The sequence below is a fragment of the Eschrichtius robustus genome, chromosome X, assembly GCF_028021215.1.
Source record: "Eschrichtius robustus isolate mEscRob2 chromosome X, mEscRob2.pri, whole genome shotgun sequence".
Lineage (NCBI taxonomy): Eukaryota > Metazoa > Chordata > Mammalia > Artiodactyla > Eschrichtiidae > Eschrichtius > Eschrichtius robustus.
In genome coordinates, this window is record NC_090845.1 from 130,691,660 (window position 1) to 130,717,208 (window position 25,549).

The 25,549-nt window shown below is 45.6% G+C and overlaps 1 protein-coding gene across 1 annotated transcript in view; it reads left to right on the top strand.

Moving 5' to 3' along the window:
- Nucleotides 1–25,549, top strand: part of AFF2 (ALF transcription elongation factor 2) — a 482,377-nt gene that overhangs the window by 361,032 nt on the left and 95,796 nt on the right. Inside the window, exon 8 of the mRNA XM_068532924.1 lies at nt 18,728–18,824. Coding sequence (XP_068389025.1) covers nt 18,728–18,824 — 97 coding nt within the window. The remainder of the gene's footprint in view (nt 1–18,727; nt 18,825–25,549) is intronic.

Sequence of the window (25,549 nt, forward strand, 5' to 3'; positions counted from 1 at the left end):
TTTCTCACGAGGAACACCGGGCAGCCCTTCCTGGTCAGCACGCTGTGATGCTGACCCCAGACCTCATTCGATATGTCCCAGTGCCAGCACCCCCGACCACCAGCCCCTGCCAGACCCTTTAAAGCAACCTCCTCCAGAGGCCCCAGGCCCCACTTCCCTCAAGGCCACACCACCCTACAGATTCCAGACATCCCAGCACTGATTTCCCGAGACTGTGGCCCCCGTTGCCCTCAAAGGATCTTAATCGGGAGAATGACATGGCCAGAGTCATGCTGTAGAAAGATCGCTGTGGCCCAGACGAGAGATGCTGAAGGCTTGCAACAAGGTAGCGATCGAGAAGAGTAGACACACCAGAAAAGGATGGTCTGTGGTCCCATCAGGAGGAGTGAGTGATTGATAAGATATGTGAGCTGAGGGATAGAGTAGAAATTTTTAAGTGACTGCCAGCTTTCTTGCTTGGAAATGCGGGTGGATGGTGACACTTATGGAGAAAGGCAAAAACGAAGCATGAGAATGAAGTGTTGATCCATGCGACAACACGGGTGAACCTCGGAAACTTTGTGCTAAATGAAAGAGACCAGACGCAAAAGTCCACCTATTGTGTGATCCCATTTATATGTATTGTCCAGACTAGGCAGATCTGTAGAGGCAGAGCGCAGGTTAGAGGTTGCCTAGAGGCAACCTGGAGGGAGGGATGGAGGGGTTGGCGAGCGGGGGAATGGGGGTGATAGGAGAAGGGTACGGGATTTCCTTTTGGAGTGTTCAAAATATCCTGGAACAAGATAATGGTGGTGGCCGCACAACATCGTGAACGTACTAAAACGCACTGAATAGTACATTTAAAAAGGGTAAATTTTATGTTGTGTGTACTTTACCACAATAATAGATGGGTGGGCAGGTAGATGAAACAAACTGAATGAATGAATGAATGAATACTTAAATGAAACAAACCAGGCGGAAGAGCAGGCTGGAGATGGTGGGTTCAGTTTCAGCTTTCTTGGACTCAAGGCGTTTGTGGGCCATGGTGGTGGAACTGTCCAGCAGAGAGCTGGATTTGTGAGTCCAGAGCTCAGGAAAATGTCTGGGCTGAAGATGGAAATGTGAGATGCAGGGCCGTGGACGACGTTCCCGGGAAGAGCAGAAAAGCAAGCTCAGGAGGAAGAGTGCCACTGCAGGGGGGCGGGCACGGGAGGGGACGGCAGGCGGGATGGCCGGTTCGGAGCAGCCTGAGCTGGGGAGCTCAGAGCCCTGTCTGCAGGCCCGTGTCTGCAGCCCCGTGCTCGCTCACTCCTGGCTGGGAAACAATAAGCCCCATTGCTGGTTGTGCCTCCGGCATCAGTGATTATCTTGCATTCTGTTCTGGGCTTTTCATTTATGTCATACTCTCTGGCATTTGACCTCTTGTGTTGTGTGACTCACCTCTTATTCTGAGGTCTTCTGCCAAGTGTGTGCCAAAAGGGTGAGATTTTAAGCTCTCTAGGGGACAAAAATCATGGCGTAGGAATGCTTTCAGTTCTAAACTACTACTCATTTAAAGAGTTTGAATCTGCCCTCAGATGGCACTGTCAGAAGTCACTGAAAGCAAAATTCAGACTTACAACTGGCAAGAACAGAAGCGAAATCAGTGAGGCTTACCAAGCAAAATAACAATTAATACTTACTTCAGTAGAAGACAACCTCCTAAACAGGGTGAAGAGTTACCTGGAGTTTGGTTAAATTTTAGCTTTGGAGGTGCTCTGTCAACTCAAGAGGCTCAGATGACCCAAGTTTCACTTATTTTCCACTTGAGAAAATTGGTCACTGGGATTTCCCTCCCCTCCCCGCTCACCTTGGTTGCTACTTTCTCTTAGCAAACATGTTTGTGTCACGCCCGCCCAACTGCTTCTTTTCCCCATGTCATTAGATGGTGAGGCGAGTACATGAAGAGACAGCTATTTGGGATATGAATGCATTGCCCCCAGTGCACATATTTGTGGGCCCTGGGAACTGGGGTGTAATCCTGTATTCCTTTGCTGGGGCTGCCGTGACAAAGTCGCACAGACTCGGGGGCTGAAACCACAGAAGTGCATCGTCCCCCCGTTCTGGAGGCTAGAAGCCCCAGATCAACGTGTGGGCAGAGTTGGTTCCTTCTGAAGGCTGTGAGGGCAGGATATGTTCCAGGCCTCTCTCCTGGGCTTGTAGACGGCCATCTTATCCTTATATCTCTTCACATCGCCTTCCATCTACAGGTATCTCTGTGTCCAAATTTCCTCTTCTTGTAAGGACACCAGTCATGTCGGATGAGGGCCCACCTTCATGACCTCACTTTAATTTGATTACTTCTATAAAGACCCTATCTCCAAACAAGGTCACATTCAGAGGTACTGGTGGTTAGGACTTCAACATATGAACTTGGGGTGGGGGGAACCCAGTTCAACGCATAACCAGCCCGTTTCCTGAATTTGCCTTTTGTGAGTGGCAGCAGTTCTCACGACCTTTGTTAAATGGGCTCCTTCAGATGGCAGGACGTAGTGATGGGCTGCAGGGTTCTGTCCCATCCCAGCCAGTGGGAACCCCCGGGAGCGTGAAATCTGCCCCACCCCCCCACCCCCACCCCGGGAAAGCCACCTCTGAGCTCCCTTCTCCTCCACCCTCTCACAATGACACGGGTTTAGGGAGCTGACTCAGGCCGTATCTGCAAGCAGTAATTTCCAGATAACAAGGCTGCTCAGCCGGCAACTCGGGCAATGGAGAAAGTAATGGAAAGAACAAACAGATTTACTTTTTCCTGTGGAGACAGAGCGTTCAGAGGAAGCAGCCCTCACCTTCTTAGCCAGTGCTCTGGGCCACTGGTTTTGCCGGCGTCCTGAACCAAACCCAGCTCCCGACTGGCCTTTTTCCCTGTGGCTGTTCCATCTTTGGCTCTGCGACGGGAGTCTGTCAAGAGAACCCACTGGAGACCCAGAGACAGATCAAGCTGTTGTCCCACATTCTCTCTCCACTAAATCACAGTTTTCTTTCCAGGGAGGGTGGCTATTTGTGAGGCTGTCAGAGCGAGGCAAGCGAAATGGGCCCGAGTGAAGGCGCCTGTTAACAGGAGCAGCTATCTCTGTCAGAGGCAAGCTCTGCGGCCAGTGACAAGGCAATCTGGCCCCGATAGGTGGGCGATTAAAAGTAACAAAAGGCAAGAAGAATGAGAGGGGAGAACCCCTATTACCTCGTGGTCCCCAAACCGAGGGGGCAGCCGAAGACTGCACATATGGACAGAGCCCCCGCTTAGGGCGGCGAACGAGGGGGCAGGGCATCTTCCCCGAAGCAGCCCTGGATGTTTTCCTTGGCCAGGTCCAGGGATGCAAGAGGTGGGGGAGATGCAAGAGGATGGCGGAGATGGCAGCAAGGTCTGGGTCGGGTTCAAGGTCTGGGTCAAGTTCCGAAAATCGATGATTGGAAACAGAGTGTTAGCGGTGGGGTGTGTGTGTGTGTGCCGGGGACTCCCTCTGCGTGAACAGGAGCCGTGTGGACATATTTTACAGTGTCATATCTCAGATGGGGAAGTTAGACCATAGACAAGCGGAAGAGGATTAAAGGCAAATTATCTCTCAGCTCAAGGGAGCCCCAGGTTAAATTGGCTTTGTGATCTAACATTTGCATGAGTGTAGGAGCTGCACCACCAGCGCTGGGCCCTGTTAGGAGCCCGGCTACCTAATCCCACGTGTCAGCATCTGGAAAACCCATTAGGTAGCAGAGCCCCGGGCCTGGAGAGGCCTCAACAGAGGAGAAACCGCCGCAGTCCTGGGCAGACTGCACATCAGCCCAGCGAGAACTAACACCTTTTCCCCACCTCGAAATACGGAAAAGGAGTTTCACAGCCCCATTTTCCCTGTACTTAATGAATTGCCGTATACAATGATCAGTTGAGGACCGAGTCTGCATTCTCACCTCGCTAAAATGTGAGCCTCCCGCCATCGGTCCTGATGTCCGCTTAGATCAACTCATCCAGATTGTCAGGCCACATGATACACATGCCTGCCCATGGGTTTACTGAGGGGGGACAGGTGATTTGTCCTGTTGAGAGGGACCTCTGTGCAGATGGACTCCTTTCTTTACTAGCCTCAGGTTTGGAAATTCTGAAGTCAAAGAGGGATAGAGCATCTTTGCTAAAGGTTTCTGGGCTTGGTCCCCACCCCATCCAGACAGCTGTCTCTTTAATGTAATGCTTTGTCTCTCCTGGAAAACACAAAGCCCTTTTCCCCTGGTGAAGCTTCTGCTGGCTCTTTCAATTGCAGTTTTAACACAGGAAAAATGGAAGGAGAAAGGGATTATGTGGGGGCAAAATAGCCCTTTTTCTCACGGCGGTTTTCTCCATAGATGTGAGTAGAAATGCATCTAAGACCTCCCATCAATCTCCATCAAGCAGGGCAGTGAGTGGAGTGGTTAGGGACGTGGGCTTTGGCATCAGGCAGGTGCAGGGGGCTGTCATCCCAGCTCTCCATCCCCCCACTTGCCCAGCCGTGTGACTTTTTAAAAATAATAGCTTTATTGAGATTCAGGTACCATAAAATTCACATTTTAGTGTACAATTCAGTGGTTTGTGGTAGTCACAGAGTTGTGCAGCCATCACCACTCTCTAATTCCAGAACGTGTTCATCACCCCAAAAAGAATCCTTGTGCCATGAGCAGTCATTCCTCACTCCCCCTCCCCCCAGCCCCTGGCAACTAGTAATCTACTTTCTATCTCTATGGATTTGCCTATTATGTACATTTCATATAAATGGAATCATTCAATATGTGGTCTTTTGTGTCTGGCTTCTTTCACTCAGCATAGTGTTTTCAAGGTTCCTCCATGTCGTAGCATGTACCAGTACTTTGTTCCTTTTTATGGCTGAATAGTATTCCATTCTCTGGCTAGACCACATCCTGTTTGTCCATTCATCACTTTATGGGCATTTCGGTTGTTTTCACTTTATGTCTATTTCCTGATGGCTAATGATGTTGAGCATCTTTTCGTCTGTACGTTGGCCATTTGTATATCTTCCTTGGAGAAACATCCATTCAGATCCTTTGCCCATTCTTTAATTGCGCTACCTATCACTTTATGGTTTAGTTTCCTGGCTTCTTTTTATATTCTGGATACTAGACTCTTATCAGATATATGACCCACAACTATTTTCTCCCATTCTGTGGAGACTTTTCTTAACTTTTCTGAGTTTCCTTGCCTAAAAACGGAAAATACAAGTGCAGCCTCCCAGATTTCTTGGAAAGAGTCAATGAAGTGATCCATGGGCACACGTGGCAAAGTGAACATCTGGCACACTCTGAGCTTACCTGAATAAGTCTTGTGATCATCAGCTACGGTCGGCCAACTTAGATTCATCGTGAAACAGAGGCAAGGTGGGAGCCCTGGAGGCATCAGTTTACATCTGATGGGTATAAACTGGGTGACATTCAAAGAGCTTTGAATTGACTAACATGTTATTCCTCGAATGATTGGAGCTGTTTTATTTGGGTTGATTATACTTTTGTTCTGAATACACTTTAAAGTTTTAGAAATTAGCTGATAACTCCCGGCTGGTATTAGGATCTGCCACTCTCCATATATCTACATTTATACCTCTCTGTTTGTCTCTCTATCTAGACAGCTAGTTACCCATCTATCACGAATGTGAGTCTGTGAATAACAGGATAGAAATAGCCTAGTGTTGAGGCAGGTATTCAGAATTGGCACTTTCTTACCTAAAGCCACGTCATGAAAGAATAGATCTCCAATTTCTTAAGATGTTTACCTACTATATGTAAAACCTACTGATGGCTCTCTGTTGCGGCTGAAACTGCTTTCTTCAGCAAGAGAGCTGGTGATTTCATCTGCAGGAATTCTTTTAATGCTGCTTCTGAACGCATTGGTATAAGAACCAGGATCCAGTTTGTCCTAATACCGGTAATAACAGAAGTGGTAACATTTATTAAGCACTCACAACCTTTTCACATTACTCTTCACAAAATCCATGCAAAGTAGATATCAGGGACCTTGTTTTAGAGACCAAACTATGGAGGCTCAGAGAGGTCAATCAGTTTGCCTACATTTGCACAGCTAGTCAATGCAAGAGCCCGGTCTGGACCCCTAGTCCATGCAACTCCCAAATCTTTGCTCTTGCCTTTATGTAGTGTCACCCTCTTAGGAGATTAGATTTACCAGCGTTCTTAATCATTAGGCACCTGGGTTATTTCTGTGTTTCAGAATCAGAAAGGCAATCCCTCCTAATCCATTGATAAGCGGTAGTACATAATGATTTAGATCTGTATGCCACTCACTTATCTTGAAAATCTTCCCATCTCAGAAATTCAGCTCTTCTTACGGAGACAGTGGCAGTGCTAAGATGATGGCCTTACATGGATTCATCAGGGTCCCAGTGTTAAGAAACACCCACGCTGTGTTGGTGAGCCACAGAGAATTCATTTGCACCAAGTTGAAGTTTGGAGAGAGATGGCCAAAACGATTCAACATGGCTGGCTTTCCGCATCAATGTGATTGTGCCATGTGCTGTAATTTATAGTGTAAACAAGTTTTCTGCAAAAGCTAAATATATCATGCAACTAATTTAACATGCACAGAAGGAGCCGTTAAATTATTTCAGTCCCATTACTCAAAATGTTCAGAAAATTCCTCTGTATTAGAGCCAGTGCAGGATTGGCTCTGCAGCCAAGTGCATCAACATAAATGTTGAATTCCTGGGGGAAATGCTTGCCTCACACTGTTACTTAGAGAAATATATGCCCAGACATTGTGGAGCCCCTTCTAAAACAATTCTCATTTTGTTAAAACAATAGGATCAAGTTTTCAATCGTGTTACCCAGCATCTCTGCATTTATGAAGCTTGTAGGCAGACACGAATGTCAGTAAAATGGGGATGTGTTTTTAAACGATTAATACTTTATGAAATGTGGAAGTGGAAACTGAGGGTTTTCGTGTGACTTTCTAACTTTGTCTTTACCTACATGGAAAGAATTCCTCGTGGAAGCCATATGTGATGCCTCAAAACTGTTTAAATTGGAGTAATTATCAGAACAAATGGTGTCATTGGATGATATTAGTCTGTTTGTGTTCCTTCTGCCTACCCAATGAATCAACATTAATACAGATTTTTAGAAACACTTGAAACAGTCATCTGCAATCCCATTTTTGTGTTAAAATACGTATTTAAAAATTGATTAAACCTTTTTACCTACTAAAACATACCTTTAGATTGACAGTTTCCATTACATAGTCCTTATCCAGAAAGGATGTATCCTTCTCTACCTAGTTTTTAAAGCTCTGAATCAGGAATAGGTATGAAATTTCATCTGGTGTGTGTTTGGCATCTACTGAGATGATCATATGTTTTTTTTATCATTTTATTTGTTGATGACGTGATGTAGCATACAAACAGACATCTTGATATCAAACTGTTTATGCACTCCTGGAATCTGGTAGATTAATATTTGATGATATGCAATTCAGTTGTATTTTATGTAGATTTGAATTTTACAGATTTGAAAAAGTGGATATAATAATATTAATAGACTCTCTTTGTACTCAAAAAATTGATCTACTTCTGCCTCTGACATGCAAAAGCTGTTTGTGGCTTTCCCTTCCTGCCACTTTTGCTTTAACGTGAGAACACGCTTCTCTAATTTTACTTGTTTCCGAATAAAAGTGACATCTGATGTGTTCAGGATAATCCAGGCTGAACTATCCTTGTCCAAGAATCACAATAAATGAGAAAGATGGGGGTGATTCCTATGTGTTAGGGTTATCTCATTTAATAGTTCGAACAATCCTATAAGGTGGTGCTGCTAGGACCCCTCTTTCACCAAGGGACTCATGGAAGTTCAGCGGATTTGATCCAAGGTGACACAGCTAGTGAGGGTTTGGACCTGGGCCTCTCTGACTACAGAACAGGCTCAGGCTCTACAACGAGCCCTGCCCTGTGCTGAGAAGGCACGTGCAACTCAGCTGGCTGTGCGAAGAGGCAAGTCACTGGTCTCCAAGAATTCTGAACACTGGCTAGTTCTTGAAGATGTGTGTCCTTGGACTCGAGCTGTGGCTAGCTCAGCCCGCATTCATCACTCCTAGCAGAGAAACAAGTCCAGTAGCTATTGTTCTGCTTCTGGTAATGATGCTTCTTCCTAGCCTTCGTTACAACTTCAATGTAGGCAGCACGTTTGACATGAAACCTTAGTAAATGAGCATGCTCAGCGTGGTCCCAGATCTGAAAAGCAGGTCCCCTAAGGAGTAGTGAGCCACTGACTAGGAGGTCTGGCGGTGCAGGGAAACAGCTCTGCTGTGGCGCCGTGGACACCCCACAGGTATTCCAATAGGCCACATAGGACGAGGCTTGAGCCACAGATAATCTGAGTGTTGGCAGAACACCTAGTGATCGTCCCAGGACAGGAGGGCACAAGAAGATCTTGAGGATGTACTCCAAGGCCATCGCCCACTCACCCCCGATCTCCTCTGGGAGCCTGTGATAACACAATTTCCCATTGCCTCCCAAGATTTTTTGTTTTTTTTTTTTTTAAATATTTTATTTATTTATTTATTTATTTATTTATGGCTGTGTTGGGTCTTCGTTTCTGTGCGAGGGCTTTCTCCAGTTGCAGCAAGTGGAGGCCACTCTTCATCGCGGTGCGCGGGCCTCTTACTTTCGCGGCCTCTCTTGTTGCGGAGCACAGGCTCCAGACGCGCAGGCTCAGTAATTGTGGCTCACGGGCCCAGTCGCTCCGCGGCATGTGGGATCTTCCCAGACCAGGGCTCGAACCCGTGTCCCCTGCATTGGCAGGCAGATTCTCAACCACTGCGCCACCAGGGAAGCCCGCCTCCCAAGTTTTGATGAGGTATGGAACATTCTGTCCCACTCCCTCGCAGAAGAGAACGGCAGCCTATAAAACCTCTTAATGGAAGTCGAGAATGGGCTCCTCGATCACAGAATATCGTACAGCTTGCTCTGCCGTCATCGGGTCCCATTGGTTTCAGTGGTGTCCTTTTCGGTGTGTGGGACAAGGATCTGCGGAGCTGGCACACCTTCCTTACTTTCATTATGTAAGTACGCAACTGCCTGACTTGAAAAGTAACTGGCTGGATCTTTACCAGTCAGATCACTCAGGCCTCGCCCTGTCTCGTATGTGTGTGCATGACAGGTGCTCACCTGTGCTCACCTGATGGGATGCTAACGGGGGCCCTGGGCTCCATGTGCCCCAAGAAAGTCCAGCTGTAGGATTTTATAGGGTTGAAACACTGTCAATATGGGTTATAAGACAGTCTGCCTCCTTTTACCCTAAACAAAAGAGTGTGTGTGTGTGTGTGTGTGTGTGTGTGTGTGTGTGTGTGTGTGTGTGTGTTGGGAGAGGGGTGTCCTTTAGATGAAACAGAAAGAGCTGAGCATATAAATCAGGTTGGATTTTCATAAACAACCGGGCAACATTGCTGTCAAGATTTTAGATGGGCCTAAATTGTCAGGTTTGACTATTGTGCTTAAACAATGTGAAAGAAAATGTGAATTCTTTATGCATCGGCCTCCAGGAAATCCCATCTGCTGTGTCAATTCAGGTAAACGTCGCTTCTCGACAACCTTTCTCTAGAAAGGGGTTTGAGAAACAGTTTAATGCACTCCAAGCTGAAGTGCTGTGTTATCAGCGGCTAAGGATTTGCAGTGCCTCAGATATAACTAAGAATTGGTCCCAGCTCCCATCGAGTTTAATGGAGGACACAGGGGCTGTCAGCAGGCACGGGCTGTAGGGTGCTTAATAGCAACTTAATATTTCAGTTGTTTTGAAGAGTTTCCTTAGATGGAGATTAATGGACCAGCTTGATAAAGGAGTTCTTTACTTAATCCTTTAACAGTTAGGAGCTGATGTGGAGAGATAAGTAATGAAGTACCCTGTGTGATTGGGAGGTACTTTGGAAGGAACCACAGGGGTTTCTACTCTCTAATCAGCCATGGTCGCTCTAAGGAGCCTTCATGGAACGAAATCTGCCTTGCTTTCATCAGTTGGGAATGGAACTTGCGAGATGTGTCTCCAGAAAGAAAGGTTGAGTACGAGAGACACTCCTTCTGCCCTGGTAGCCAAGGTCCTAGTGTAGGTATCCAAGCCGTGGGACAAGGAAGAGACACTCATCAGGAGAGAGGGACAGCCTAGTGTGAGGCAGTGTGTGTGTGCTTTGGAGATGGGCAGAGGTCGTGACATACGTTCAGTGACCTCAGAGTGGCTGGGAAGACATTGGACGTGAGGATCATCAGTGTCCCAATTCCATTGATTCTAATTCCATCATGTCTGTAGACTCTGGTCCCTTCTCTCCCCCAACCTGACTTGTCAGTGCCCTGGCCCAGGCCACCACCCTCTGTTGCCTGGCCTACGACAATGGTGGCCCAACAGGTGTCCGTGCTACCTCCTTCTTCCGGTCGATCTAGGTTCTTTGCTCTCCGAGATCTCTACCTCTGGCTCTCCATGTCCCTCCTCTGCTTAAAATCTGTGCTTCTTTCCCCTCCCCGTCATTCTTTAGAGCAAAGCAAGGTCCGGTCTCACCCCAACTACCTCCTTAGACTCAGCCCTGTTCACTAGTGCCGACATGTAGTATATTCCAGCCAGACCAAGCACCCCACTCTTCCCCAAACCTCAGGTCTCTTGGTACCTCTGCTTGTTCTCCTTAGGCTGCTCTTTCCTTCTTCCTTCCCTGGCAGTTCATTCTGCCTTGGAGGCATTGCTCGAAGGCCACTGCTTCTGGGTAGCCTTCACCAGACTCTCTGGGTAGACTTCAACATTCCTTCTTTGAGTCCCTTCTTACATGCCTCTGACACTGAACGTACAACATTACATTGTTATTGTTTGTTTATCAAGTCTTTGTCCTTTTTTTTTTTTTTTTTTTTTAAATACGCTTCTAGGGTCACCGGATAAGCACTCACGGGGCCACTCCGAACCCCAAAGTGAACCCTGTATGCCTCCACCCACCCTTGAGACCAACCCCTCTGAGCTTCCCGGAGGCCCCTGTCCTTCTTAAAGTGCGAGTTTATTAGGGGAAGGGACCATGTCATCCTCATAGTTGCCACCCCAGGGCCAAGCACAGTCATGGCAAGTAACTGAGTGTTTACCAACCATCTTACGTACATAATCTCATCTAATCCTCATACCAACCTTCTGAAATAGGTACTATTATTGTTTCCATTGTACAGATTAGGAAACTGAAGCTATGGTAGGTAACTTGCCCCAGTCCATACTCAGTATGTTTTAGAGCTGGGGCTTAAATTCAGCACAGCCCAACTCCAAAAACTGTGCAACATTGTCTTACCCACAAATACCAGGCCCAGTAAATGGTCTTGAATGAATCCCTATTGCTCCGCATGGATGACTTTCCATATCGCCTAACATGACTCAAAGGAAATTCATTCAAGATGCCGCGTACGGTCCTACTGAAGAGTTGCACCATCTACTATCAAGATGCATCCTTGGGATAGTTTTTAAAACAAAAGATTCTCTTTTCCCCTTTGGAATTGTCCCAGCAGCTGTTTTCAGGTCCAGGTTGGTTCACTGGTTTATAATCTTCTCCAGGGAAATCCACTCTTAGATGTTTTTACACACACCCCTAAAAAATGATACAATAGTGTCTTGGTGTGTGTAACATTCTTGAAAGCCATCTGAATTCTATTAGGCAGTTTGTCATTTGCATGATAACTTGAGTTCCCACATTCAGAGAAAATTACATAACCCAGAGAAATATACCAAGAAAATGAAAATCAAATTCAAAATAATGCCCATGGAGCAGAAAATTGGTATTGTGCTGAATTTATGTGATCAATTCTAAGGAAGTCCAAGGATGAAGAGGTGGCAGTTTGATACAAGTCAATAGTCATATACATCAAGGCTCACACTATTAGCTTTGGCTTATGTATGCGATATAGATATAAACCCATATATACCACATGTGCAGCTAGAAACAGGATGTTTACTCTTTTATTTCCTACTGTTGCCTTGTCTGTACTCAGGACTCGAGCCAAACAGACTGTTCGGCATTCCCTGAATCTCTGAGATAGATATTCTTTTTATTCCTATTGCACAGAGGAATAAACTGAGGCTCAGAGAGGTTAAGTAACTCACGTTCTCTAACTAAACCCTGTGCAATATCCATGGAGCCATAATTACCTCCAACAAATAAGGCTTGACCAGATGATTGTTTTCACACTATGTTCATCTAATCCCTGGGGTACCCCAGAGGTCGCCCAGCCTGGCTGTGGGCAAAACACCATGGCTTTAATCTTTAAGCATGGGTTTCTTATAAGATTTCACCTGGCAGGGGAGGATTCGTGTGTGTAGGAAAGTTTGAAAACCATTGGTTTACAGCAGGGGTCAGCAAACTTTTTTACGTAAAGGCTCAGATAGTAAATATTTCAGGCTTTTGGGGCCCTATGTTCTCTGTTACAGCTACTGAACTCGGCCATTGCGGCACAAGAGCACAGGCGATATGTACATGAATGGGTGTGGTATGTTCCAATTTGACTTTGTTAACGGATAAGGGAATTTGAATGCCATATAATTTTCATATCTCATGAAATACTCTTCTTTTGATTTTTTCTCAACCATTTAAAAATGTGAAAACCAATCTTAACTCACAGGCAGTACAAGAACAGAGGGAAGGCTAGTTTGGACTGAAGGCCTCAGTCTGCCAAAACCTGGACGAGATGGTCCCTAAGGGAACTCTCAGTTCTCTTGTTCAGGAACCACAGTAAGCATATGAGATGCCCATTTTCTGAAACCCTGAGAACGCCACCAGCTACAGAAGATACTCCTTCTCTGGTCTGTACGCCCATGGCAGGGTGCATGATCTAGCTTGGACCCAGGCTGTGGGCCCACTGGGTGATACCAGGCTAGAGGTCCCACCTGATAGATCTTGGAGATTTATCTCCATAGAATACAGTCTGGATCTTCAAGCTACTTGTCGCTGCCTCAGCCCTCAGACTCGGAATTTCCAGGATCACCAGTGGGGTGGTCATGGAATCTGACTTTTAAGTTAAAACCTTGAGAAAATTAAATGCACTTTCTACCGAGAAAAGAGCCTGAGCACCTTTACCTCAGGGAAACAGAATGAATACTTTGAAAAATATCACAGCCTCTTCCTCGTCACCTGCCTTACTACCCACAGATGATTCAGTGCTGCAGAGACTACAAAGCACTAGGTAGGGAAATACAGAATTCCGTGAGTAATTCTAATCAGGTCATGTTTCATTCCTCCCAGCCTACTTTATGAAGAGGAAGTGTCCTTTAAGGAGTCAATAGGACTAAGATACTCTTCTAGAAAAGGGGCCACGGTAAGAGGCTGCCTGACAACAAGGCTCAGGTCTCCAGGCACCCCCCAGGCTCTCTGGGATGCCCAGCCCACCTCAGCTGTGTTATTCATTTGGAGCCAAAAGCAACAACCGAACACTTGATTGCTGTCAGCTCTGAATACTTACGAGGACAATGGTAATTTAAGCTAGTCCTCTGAAAGCCCCGGAATAGTTGGGACAAAAGCTATGGTTCTCAATCTTGGAGAGCCTGGAGCCTGACTGGGACAGCCCCTCCCCTGCACGATGGAAATAGCAGCACCACCTCTACCTCCCATCCCCATTCCACGTCCAGTCTCCCGGTGTGGCTTATAGAGAACAGGGCTCAGGCTACGAGATGGAAGCTACAGGACAGCACAGCGCAGCTCCTAACCGGCAGAACTCAAAACGATGAAAGCTACTGAACGGTAGAAACGAATGCCTAAGAGCATCAGGCAGAGGCCGTGGCCGCACTCTGGGGATGCTGTAGGGATCTGCACCTGGTGACAGGTGAGACGAGTAGCCCTCTAGGCACTTCCAACCGGAAGAGCCGTAGTCCAGCTCACATCAGCCACCAACATGGCAGCTCCTTCCACTGACACCTGGAAGCTGGAATCCAGCCCATAATAAGTAATGCACCTGATGGGCTGTCTGCCCAGAGGGGCACCATTTTTGTAATTCACAGAAAGGCACTGTGTAGGCTTGCAAGCCCGGAGAACCGCTCAGGGTTCGGAAGGTTGCTTCTGAGCAACGATTCCGTATCAACTAACAGCCTACGAAGCCCAGTGTTACATACAAAGGTTAAAGTCACATGCGTCTTGGAACAGCCTCCTGAGGGTGGCAGGCCCAAAGACAGTGCCCAAGGTGAGCACAGCGTCCAGTGGGGGCCCTCCTTGGCCCCTTTCTCTGAACCTGCAGGTCGCTCCGCAGCTATAAGGAGCAGGACGTCAGCGCCACTCTTTTTTTTTTTTTTTTAAACTCTCGCTTGAAACTGGGTGTTTCCTCTTGCAACTGGCCTCCAGATATCCAGGGTATCTTAGGCACTCTGGGAGGATCTCAGGAAACCCCAAACAGCCATGATGTGTTTAGAACATTCTAGAGAATAAATCCAAGCCCAGAAACTTTGCAGACTCCTTAAGGATCTCTGAACCTCTCCTCACCTGGTCAGGGGCTTCCAATGATGCCTGCTAGCTGGTACCTCTGCCAGTCTTTGGGTCACCACCAGAGCTTTTTAAAAAAATTGTTCCAAACTCTACAGCACCATTGCTCAGATAATAACAACAACAATAGCAATAATAACCAAGATGAAAGCAATGGCTACCTGTATTGACTCCTAGGCAATTTGTATAAACTTTCTTTTTCTAATCCTTCCAAAAATTCTCCAAAGTAGGTATTATTGTTAACTGATTTTAACATGTGAGAAAATTGAGATTCAAAGAGCTTTATTAACTAGTTCAAGAGAGCACACCCATTAGAAAATCCAGTATTTGAACTCAGGTCTGTCTGGCTCTCAAGCCCTTGCTCTCTGAGGCTCATGCTGCCACAACTAAAGTCTTCATTTCCATAGAACCTTCCGCAATAATGTTTGTAGCTCTCTATTTTTTCCTCTTCAAAATCACCCGAGCTTTCCACTCTGTGGAGTAGCAAGGTTTCTGGAGAGCAGATGTTACAGTTATAAGTAATATGGGGCCTGTCACACTGTAGTGTCCTAGGACGTCCCAGTGCCAAGAGCCCCCTGAGGCCACCAGGATCAGCTCGAGGCCCAGAGCATTAGGAACAGAGGAGACCCTGAACATGGCTCTCCCTTCTCCTCCAAGCCCTCCCCAGTCTTCTTCTTGTTCATTCCATCTCATCTGCCCCAACTTTCAGTATTTGAGCTTTGCTAGGATCAGGACTTTGTTTTGTTGACACAGTTTTTATGGACTATTTTACTTCTTAATACTCAAGAAATGATAAGTCATAGTAAAAATAAAAACAGAGTTTTCACACAAAGGCAGACCTCGTGAACCACTGGATCCTGAACAAACATCTGAAGTCACTAAGGAGGGCTGCTTTGTTCTGTTTTCATCTAATTGAAAAGCGGAAGAACAGTTGTTGTTGTTGTTGACGACCACACGCGTAGGCAGACATTCACGTCAGCATGGGCTGTTCACATTTGGGGCTGTCCAGTGTGTGCTGTATCTATGGAATTATAACCTCATGAAAAGAGATTACCATTTTTCTGCTGAGACCACCTCAACTGCAATGGGCATGAATGGTGCTGCTATAATAATTAAATCCCAAATCTTTCATAATCCTCCACTTTCCCTAGAGTAATGTTCAGCATTAGCTATGGATGGAAACGCAAACAAGTCCATGTAGATTCAATAATAAAGCTTAATAGGTCAGGGAAGGGGTGGAATGAAACGAATGCTTAACACCTCCAGAGAGAACGCATTAGTTTGCCTTCCCAGTGACTTCCTTGACTTGTGTTTGCCAGGACTTGAATCTATGCATCAGATTGTCCTTTATTAACAACCAGATCCATACCAAGCTTCTTGCACGGGAGATGTTTAATGTCAATCACTGTACAGATTGGCTGCCTATTTCCAGAACTGTACATTGGAGGGTCTTTCATTTCCATATTAAGATCATACAGAGTTGATTGGAGAGTCATGTAAGTGCTGAGTTCCGGTCTCCGCGCTCTGGTTCTAACTGAAGGAGGGTAGCCTGAAGACCCTGAGGCCATTTGTGGATCCAGCTTTGAGACACTGACACGTTTCCCGAGTCACCACGGCTTACCTTCAGGTTGCTTGGCAAACTAAAATGAGAGGAACAAATTCTCACTAAGAGTTGGCTTGTGATTACTTGCTAACAGTATTAATGCTGTACATTATTTCTGACTGTGGTGATGTTTCCAAACTAATAAATGATACCCTGCATTATTTTGCGTTTTCATAAAGCATTTCACATGCATTAATTCATGTTATGCTCACCACCACCACTGTGTGAAAAAGTTTAATTATTATCCCACTTAACAGATGGGGGACACAGATGAGGCACAGAGACAGCAAATGACTTACCCAAGATATCAGAGTTTATGATTAGCCCGCGTTGAACCCAAACATCTTGATCCCATGTCAATGTGTTTTGTTTTGTTTTGTGGGGTTTTTGTTGTTGCTGTTGATTTTATTTCATATTCTGTCCTTTGTAAGTTACATCCTCTAGGAATACATTATATACTCTCAAGTTCTGGCTGGAGATGGTCTGGGTTCCATGTTTGCTGCCATGATTTCCGAGCTGTGTGACCATGAACAAGTTCCCTAACCTCCCTAGGCCTCAGTGTTTCCATCTGGAAAATGGGACTAATCATTATTATTATTATGGGAACTTCCTTCATAAGGTCCAAATCACAAATTACATGCAGCTGGTCAAATACTTAGCACCTTCCCTGACACAGAAATGGATCCTCTAAAGGGTAAGAATCATTTATCATTTATTTTGCTGAACACTTAGGTGTAAATTAACACTGTATTCACAGACACACATACACACGCACACACACAGAAAATGAAGCCCAGCATAGGTTGTTTTTAAATGTTTGAGTTCTAAGCTTGTGAGAATGATACTGTCTCCATGTAGCACAATGTGCTGTAAAGAATTATTTGTTCAGAGTTATAAGCCTGCAACTGCAAAAGCAATGCCAAGATACATTTTGTCTCCTCTAAGATCTTCCAAACATCCATTAGTCCCTTGAAGGGCAGTCATAAATCCTACAGATTTCGTTTATCTGAAACCAACTCTAACAACTGTCCTTCCCACCAATCATCCTTTATATCCGTCTTCGGGTTTCAGACCTCAGTGAACACATCCTGGTCTTACGTGGCTGAGCGTGCAAGTGGAGGAGCTGGGCTTTCTTTGGAGAGTTTCCGGAACCCACTCTGACCTGAATCTCTTTCTAACATTTGGACGTAACCTCTGACATAACACGCTCCCCTATTTATCAAATTAGAAGCTACCTTTTGCTTTCCAGCTTCCCTTCTGGAAATAACACATAGGTGGGAATCAGGAGGTGGGAGTTTTAGGACGGGCTCTAGCACTAACTAGCTGTGTGACCTTGAGCAAAGCACTTGGCCTCTCGGAACCTTTCTTTGCCTTGTCTGCAAAATGAGGCTGGTGGACTGTATCGTTTCTGGGAAGACGCTGTGCGGAAGGCAGAGTTAGATAAGTTACCGCGCCTGTGCACGTGGGAACGGGGGGCTGGGGGCGGTGCTCTGAGGACAGCCGGTGCTGAGATCAGCCGGAGCTGGAATCAGCCAGAGCTGGGGTGGGGAGAGGGAAGAGGGATTCTTTCTGAGGTGGGGATTCTTTCTCAAAAGCTTTTGTGGCGGAGGTAGGATCTGACTGAGCCGTGGAGGAAAACATAGGACTTCCGGAGTTGAAGAAGGGACTTCTAGCCTGAGAGGTGAGCCTGACGCTGAGTCTGGAAGCAAGAAAGAGCAAAGCATGCTCAGAAACTAGTAATCGGTCCAGAGAGGCTGGGGATGAGGTCTAAACCTGCGTTTAAGAAAAGAAAATATTAACACCAGTTGGTCTTTGGAAGGAGTGTAACTGGAATTTTAAGGTAATAAGTCACTCTTCCTGCTGTAGCTCAGATTTGGAGCTGGAGAGCGGGTGGCACTGGAATTAATATCCCTATAGAAACAGAAGGCTCTGTGTGCTCGATAAACAATTTTGAAAGTGCTAGTTCATCACCCGAATTCAGACCACTGGTATTTTTCAGGTACCTTGCCTTAGGAGAGAAAGATTTCTTATCCACATCAAGGGCTTAACGTCTCTGGGATCAAATTTTACGGGAAGAGATGGGTCATGTATCAAAAGGTTAACGACTAGCCGTTTCTCGCCCAGCTATTTTGTGGCCACCGAGCTGCCACTGTGCAGAGGGCACGGAAAGCCAGTGGAGGTTCACTGGGCCTTTTGCCTCTGCCATCCGGAGAGCCCCAGCAGACTTTGACAACAGCCTCTAGAGCTAGGGGCTGCCGTCATGCCCCTATTCTTTCATGGGAGACTTGGAGCATCTTTTCCTGTAGAGATCCACTGGCACGTTCCACCTCCACAGTGACTGATCTGTACATTTATTACACTTGCAGTAGTAAAAATATATAGACTCCAGTCATCTCTGGAGATGCTGAAATAGTGCTTTTTCCCCCCCCCCCTTGATTTAGGGGAAGGTAGAGAGGCAGGATGTGTGCAGAGTCTGACAGAAATATAAGAGCTCAAATATCTAATTAGCTGAAAGAATCTTGGTTCCCTCTGCACCTTTGACAGAATTGCAGCTGTCAGATTGGAGCTCCAATATTTTATCCTCGTCGCAAGATGTATCTGAGGATGATTTAGAAGAGACGCTTTTTAACGTCAATGCCGCTCGGCTTTTCTTGTAGGATGCTCGAAGACGACCTGAAGCTGAGCAGTGATGAAGATGACCTTGAGCCCGTGAAGACCTTGGCCACTCAGTGCACTGCCACTGAGCTCTACCAGGTAGGAAGAGTTTAGGGCTCGGTTTGGGACCCACGGGGAGGGAGCTAGAGGAACTGGAATGGTTTTGCCATCCAGAAGCCTACCCGCTTTATCTCTGAACTTTGGAGAGAGGGAAAGAAGCAAGGGCAGGCATAGTGCTCTGGAACAGGTCGAATCAGCTCACGCTTTCACGTTTTTCCCTCTCTTGGACTAAGTATGGTCTTGAGTGCGGTGTAACTTTCCTGTAGTGACTCCACCACGAGGCCTAGCGCCCACACTCATTCATTCGTTCCTTGGGGTATAACCGTGAGTGCTCCGTTCACCTTTCCCAGGGGCGCCACTTCAGAACACAGCTGACAGTCAGTGCCCAGCAGCTTGCAGCTCACATGAACCTTCAGGCAAAAGGCATTTGGCAAAAACTTGCTGCTGCCCTGTTTTCTTCCGTTCTGCATCACAAGTATTTACAGTACTTACCACCAAATTAGATGGCAAGAATGTGTGTTTTCAGCATTTCCAGTGAGCCTGCACCTCTTGATTTGAAAAGGCCAGGTACCACGTATGAATCATGAGAATGGCAGGGTGGTGTGTGATATGAGTGATGCTGATGTGTCTCCTCTGGGACAGAAAACCGTCTCGCGTGTGGGGTCCTCCTGGGTGTGCTGAGAGCCTCAAAGAAGGAACACAGAAGGATCGCCTTTTTTTTAAAGCCAGTACCTGACCATGTTCTTTCTACCACGAAATCTAAGTTATGAAACTGAAACCAGGGTGTTTCAAGGAATGCTCACGCACTAGTGTCTCAAGATAGCTAACAGATACAGAATTCCATATTCACTAAATATTTTCTGAGGAGCCTGCAAAGAAAAAAAGCTTAGGGAAAACTCTTCAAGGCTCATCTACTCCATTTTCATCTACAATTGTTGACCGCACGAGAACTCCTACCATTCCGCGTAATTTTAAAATTGAGTACTTCTTCAATGTTATGTAGCCAAAACTTCCCTCTCCCTTGCTTTCTCCGCTTTATTCTGCTTGCATTTTGGATAATATGTAAAAATTGTATCTTTGCAACTTTGGTGCTTTATCAAGAACAAACACAATCGTCTCCCAGGGGGCTTGTGGTACGTTTACTGAATGCAAGCAACCCCTTTCCTACTTGGGTCATGGACTCCAGAGCAAGTGTAAAATGCACACTTAAATTCCCGTGTCTGCCATTCCTGCTTTCTGCATTTAATATGTCAGTGACAAGAACATTATAGTGGTAAATAACCCCTCCCCGCCAGGTCCTAGGTCATTGATTTTGACAGATGCAAGATGACTTTTTAATGAAAATGCTTCAAGCAAGTCATCAACAGTAAATGAAGGTAGAGTTTGCATGTTGACGTCTTCTCTATGTGATTACACAAGTGCAGTCTCCTTTTTTTGGCTTCTCGAGTTGTTATTTTCTGTATTTACCTGAAGAAGTGGCATCAGGTCAGTTGGCCTGAATCATCTGGGGTTTTAGGACGTATGCGGTGACCGCGTCGATGCCGAGGCCCTCAGGTAATCCCGGTTGGTGAGTGGGAAGCTCTCTGTGGCCCGCTGCCCTTAGCCTGCCACGCCTTCCCCACAGAGCTTCTCATTTGAAGGGGAGGTTGAACTGGGATACCTGAGGTAAGGCAAAATGACAGCTTACTCCCCGTAGCTGGGTCCAGGAAGCAAGAAGCGGGAGCAAGGTTATAAGCGTTCCCAAATGAGCCCTCGAGTTCGAGGACTGGTTACAAAGCCCGAAGGCTAAAGGCCAGGAGAGAGTGCTTTCACTTAGCATCATGTATTTTAGGTGCATCCATGTTGTAGCCTGGATCAGTACTCCATTCCTTTTTTATGGCTAAATACTATTCTGTCATATGGATATATACTGCCTTTTGTTCATCCATTCATCAATTGATGGACATTTGGGTCCACCTTTTGGCTTTGCAAATAGAGTTCCTATGAGCCTTTGTGTATACAGTATATATTTTTGTTGAACACCTGTTTTCAGTTCTTTTGAATTGAATCTTTTAATTCTTTTCAGTTCTTCCGATTCTTCCCAGAAGTGGAATTGTTGAGTCCTATGGTAATTTATGTTTAACTTATTGAGGAACCACCAAAATCTTTTTCTTTTCAGGTGAGATAGCATGGTGCCACATAGGTCATATGGTACTATTCTCTCATCTTGTAATTGGGACCATCATATCTCCGGCCACATCTATTTGTGGCAGGATGATTGGAGGGAAAAGCATCCGAACAAATGCATTGGTACAATAAACGATGTGTCCAAGGGACCAGACCACGCCATTGGTTTGAGCCGTCATTATACTTAGGAACGTTCTCAGAACCTGGTAGCTACATTCAGGCACATGTGGTTCAATAGAAAAGCCATTAGCTTTCTGGAGACATCCTCAGATCATCTCATCCATAATCATTGCACCCAAATTGCCCAGATTTGGTGAGTACACACCAGTCTTTTCCCCAAAGCTCTTAAGACCTAATGCTATGGTTTACAACATAAAGAATCCCAAGAGAATGCATTGCAAATGCACGTATGAAAATGAAACACGGGGTCGAGATGTGTCAGTTTCTAATTTGACGTTTCAGTCCCAAGTCTCTCATAATCAGAACACTCTCCCCTCTCCCTGCCCCACCACGAGCGCCCCCAACTGCAGTATTGGCCATGCTGAGCGGGTCCTGTGCACAGACAACAAGAGAACAAGTAGGATGTGTTTAAATGCTAAGTATTATCCCTGCAAACGGGAAAATACAGCAGGAAGCCTGAAGGGGAGGAGCGTCATATACGAATTAAAGATGCCAAATGGTCGGCCATAGAGACTCGGGGATGTAAAAAATATTTTTAGCAAGATATTTTACCTTCTGGTGACTCTTTTTTTTTTTTTAAAGGGATTTTCAATTTTACTCATTTTTTTTTAAAATTAATTAATTTATTTTTGGCTGTGTTGGGTCTTCGTTTCTGTGCGAGGGCTTTCTCTAGTTGCGGCAAGCGGGGGCCACTCTTCATCGCGGTGCGCGGGCCTCTCACTATCGCGTCCTCTCTTGTTGCGGAGCACAGGCTCCAGACGCGCAGGCTCAGCAATTGTGGCTCACGGGCCTAGTTGCCCCGCAGCATGTGGGATCTTCCCAGACCAGGGCTCGAACCCGTGTCCCCTGCATTGGCAGGCAGATTCTCAACCACTGCGCCACCAGGGAAGCCCCTTCTGGTGACTCTTTAAAGTCAGGGATGCACAGTCACATATGCACATAGTTTCAGTGGGAAAGCCATGGTGATTGTACCCTGAAAATATTTGTTAAAAGTTTGCGTGCTCTCTCCGCATTCCCCATTGCATTTTGCTCCCTCGGTTGGGGCTATTTGGGAAGCAGCTGTGTCCATGTGGCTTGGACATCAGTAGTGTGGCAGTACTGGCGCCATGGAGGAGAGTGAGCGAGAGAGCATAGGTGTGTAGTCGAATGGCTTTGAATCCTGGCTCTGTCACTTGCTGGTTGATCTTGGGCTAAAGACCTAAGTATCTGTAAAACGGAGGTAACGGAGGTAGCAATAGCACCTACTTCATTGGGTCATAGTGAGGATTCAGTGATTAAGTGAATGAATACAGGCCAAATCATTTGCCTCTATGGTTAGCACACAGTAAGTACTCACTACTTTACATCATCACCATCATCGTTACTACTACTAGTAACAATCTAAAATGCCTCATATTTGAGAGACTAGATCCATTACTTTCCTTTTTCTTATAAGGAATGGGATGTTAAAGGGAGCTGCTGAAATAACTACCTGGTAAACAGCCAGTATGTGGGCAACTTGAATGAAAAGATTCCGTCTTGTCCTAACATGTATTAGCTGTGTGCACCTAGCCATGAGGTACTGTAACAATATATGTAAGTATAATTGAATCACTTTGCTGTACACCTGAAACTGATGCAAACTGTAAATTAACTATACTTCAGATTTTAAAAATGGTTTAAAAAGAGCATGGTTTTTGGACTAGAAAAGCCTGGGCTTCAATCCCAGCTCTGTCACGTAATAGCTGCATGACATCGGGCAAGTCACCTAACATCTCAAAGTCTCAGATCTCTCACCAGTACACTAGAATAAACCACTGTCACCTAACTCACTGGAGTACTGTGAGGACGAGATGAAGATTGTGTATAAGAAAATGCTTTGAAAGCCACAAACGCTACGCAGATCGGAGGTTGTTCTTCCTTATGGCCCTTTTAAACCTTAACTGGAAGCCACCTCTTTGGGGTCCATTGGTAAATAGATCTTGCCCTTCATTTTGGCCTTGGTGCCCAGAGGGATCTGCTAGGAACTGGGTTGAATGTCCTAACTGCACCCAAAAGACATCCACTGGGTATGAATGACGTTTCCTCCCCTCTGAGCTCTGACAAGTTTTAACCTCGACATCCCAGGAAGAAAGGCCAGGTTGCCAATGACACTGCACCAAGTCCTCCAGGAAAATTATGTGTCTCTGAAAAAGAGTTTTTCTTCAAAGGACTGACACGGGTGGAGAGTTGAGTCATACCTTCGGATCGCAGTTCTTATTTCTCTTTCTGAGTTCTCACTGTGCCCTGGAGAAAGGCTATAAGGGTCTGCTGTGACACTTTACTCACCTTGGTGTTCTCTCAGGAACTTCCCCTGAATGGAAAATAAATAATGACTTAAAGGTGACATCGGACATTGGAATGTTCCAGAACAGTGTTTGAATTGGATGCAGTGTTTTGAACTTAGTCTGCATGAACATGCGAGTTGCAGTATGTTCTGTTTCGTTTTTGAAGTCAGCTATCAATAACAGGGTTGGATGTACAGCAAAGTGATTCAGTTATACACACACACACACACACACACACACACACACATTCTTTTTTGTAAATCAACTATATTTCAATAAAAATTTAAAACAATAACATGGTTGGGATATGGGGGGCTCCGTGATGCCCATTAGCCAGCTGACTGCATTTTCCTTCTCAGCTGCCACTCTTGGCATCATAAATATAAAACCCAACCCTGGCCTTCTCCATACAACAGTTATTGAATTGCCATTTTCAAGCCGGTCATGCACGGCAGGCAGTGATCCTGTGATGAGTGAGTCTCCTGGGGTTTGGCTTGAGCGCAGCACGATCCAGTAGGACGGGCTTCCTGCATGTGCATCGGTGCGGGGTTCTCTGCACACCCTCGCCCCTCATACCACTGAACCTGCAGTTTTCCTTTTGGTCCATTTTTCTTCTTATGTTTCTCGGGATTAAAAGAACTCCTGAAAATGAGGGGTTAAACCTGGAATCAAGTTTCATTTACAACTGAGAAGCAGTCATTGATGCTGTGTTTGCAGTTCAGTGAAAGATCTAAAGATATAGACCTGGTGCTTCTCTTTCAATATGAGTAGCCTAATCAGTCACAAATGTTTTTTTAACAAAGAAATTGTATTGACAGCTTTATTAAAATCGCCATCTTCGAAGTTTTAACCTATCCACAATTTGACCTATTCCAAAGGCTTCTAGAATGTGTGGTGGCCCAACTCCAGAGCCCCCTCCAGTACATATTCATAGAGCCAGGTAAACATCTTCTTGATGTTTCCTTGCATGTTATCCTGGTGTTTGATTTACGCAGCTTGAAGCATGTAATGTCTGTTGTACTCTGGCAGCAGGATGGTCTGTGATGCCTGGGTTTTGAAGCTGGGTTGGATCCGGGCACGGCTCTCCCATGCCCTAATCATCTCGGACTGGCATTAGCAGCATCAGACTTTAGCATTGTAAAGGCCATAAAAGAAATAGGTATTGTTAGAAACGACCTTTAGGGAATTCTAATATTAATACCATCTTATGATTAATGTGAATGAAACTGAAACCTCAGGTGACTTCATTTAGCCCAGTTAGAAATTCCGAAAACGGGCACTATGGCTGGAAATGTTCAGTTAGTGACCAGGCTCAGCTAAAGGACTCTATAGATAAAGCTTGGAGTGGTGTGTTGGTGCTTTAAAAACAGAGCTGAACAACTTCAATTTGCTTTGAGCACAAAGACATTCTAATGAGTTGTGTCTGGACACATTATCGTAAGTAGCTCCGATGTACCCAATTTTATTTAACCCAGTCTTCTTTCTTTTTCTGCCAAGGGATTGCCCTTAGAAATGCGGTACTTAATTCAAAGCATGTTACTGGGGACGTGTGGACTTTTCAACTAGATGCTAGTAGCAGAGCTGCACCTCAAGCCTGTGAACATTTACAGAAAAATATTGTCTTCAAGCTCTTTTCCTCCACTTCATAATTTTACTTTTCGTCTGAAGATCACTAATTACCTCACACACAAAACAGCTTGCTTTTAATCCAGGTTCTTGATTTGGGTTTTATACTTGATTCATTTTTGTTTATTTGTTTTTGTTCTTACTGTGGGACCAGCTCACTGGCTAGGTTGTTATCTGATAATTGCATATGAAGTGAATTACATGGTAGCAGAAACTCTGAACATTCTGGCAGCTTTGGGATGTGTTCCTTGTACCTGGGATGCATCCTGAACTTTCCAAACCTAGTGGCTAAGTGATATTCAAGCCCACTTTTCTGTTTAAAGTTTGCTAATGAAAAGGACTGCTCTCAGCTGGCCCCTGATGCGCTACAGTGAATTCATTCGCTGTGACAACAGATGCTCTTCCCTGCTGTAATGCTTCCTATTTTGTAGCCACAGTTCTTCTCTCATCACGCTGAACAAGTTGTTACCTCCCCAAGGTTTCTCT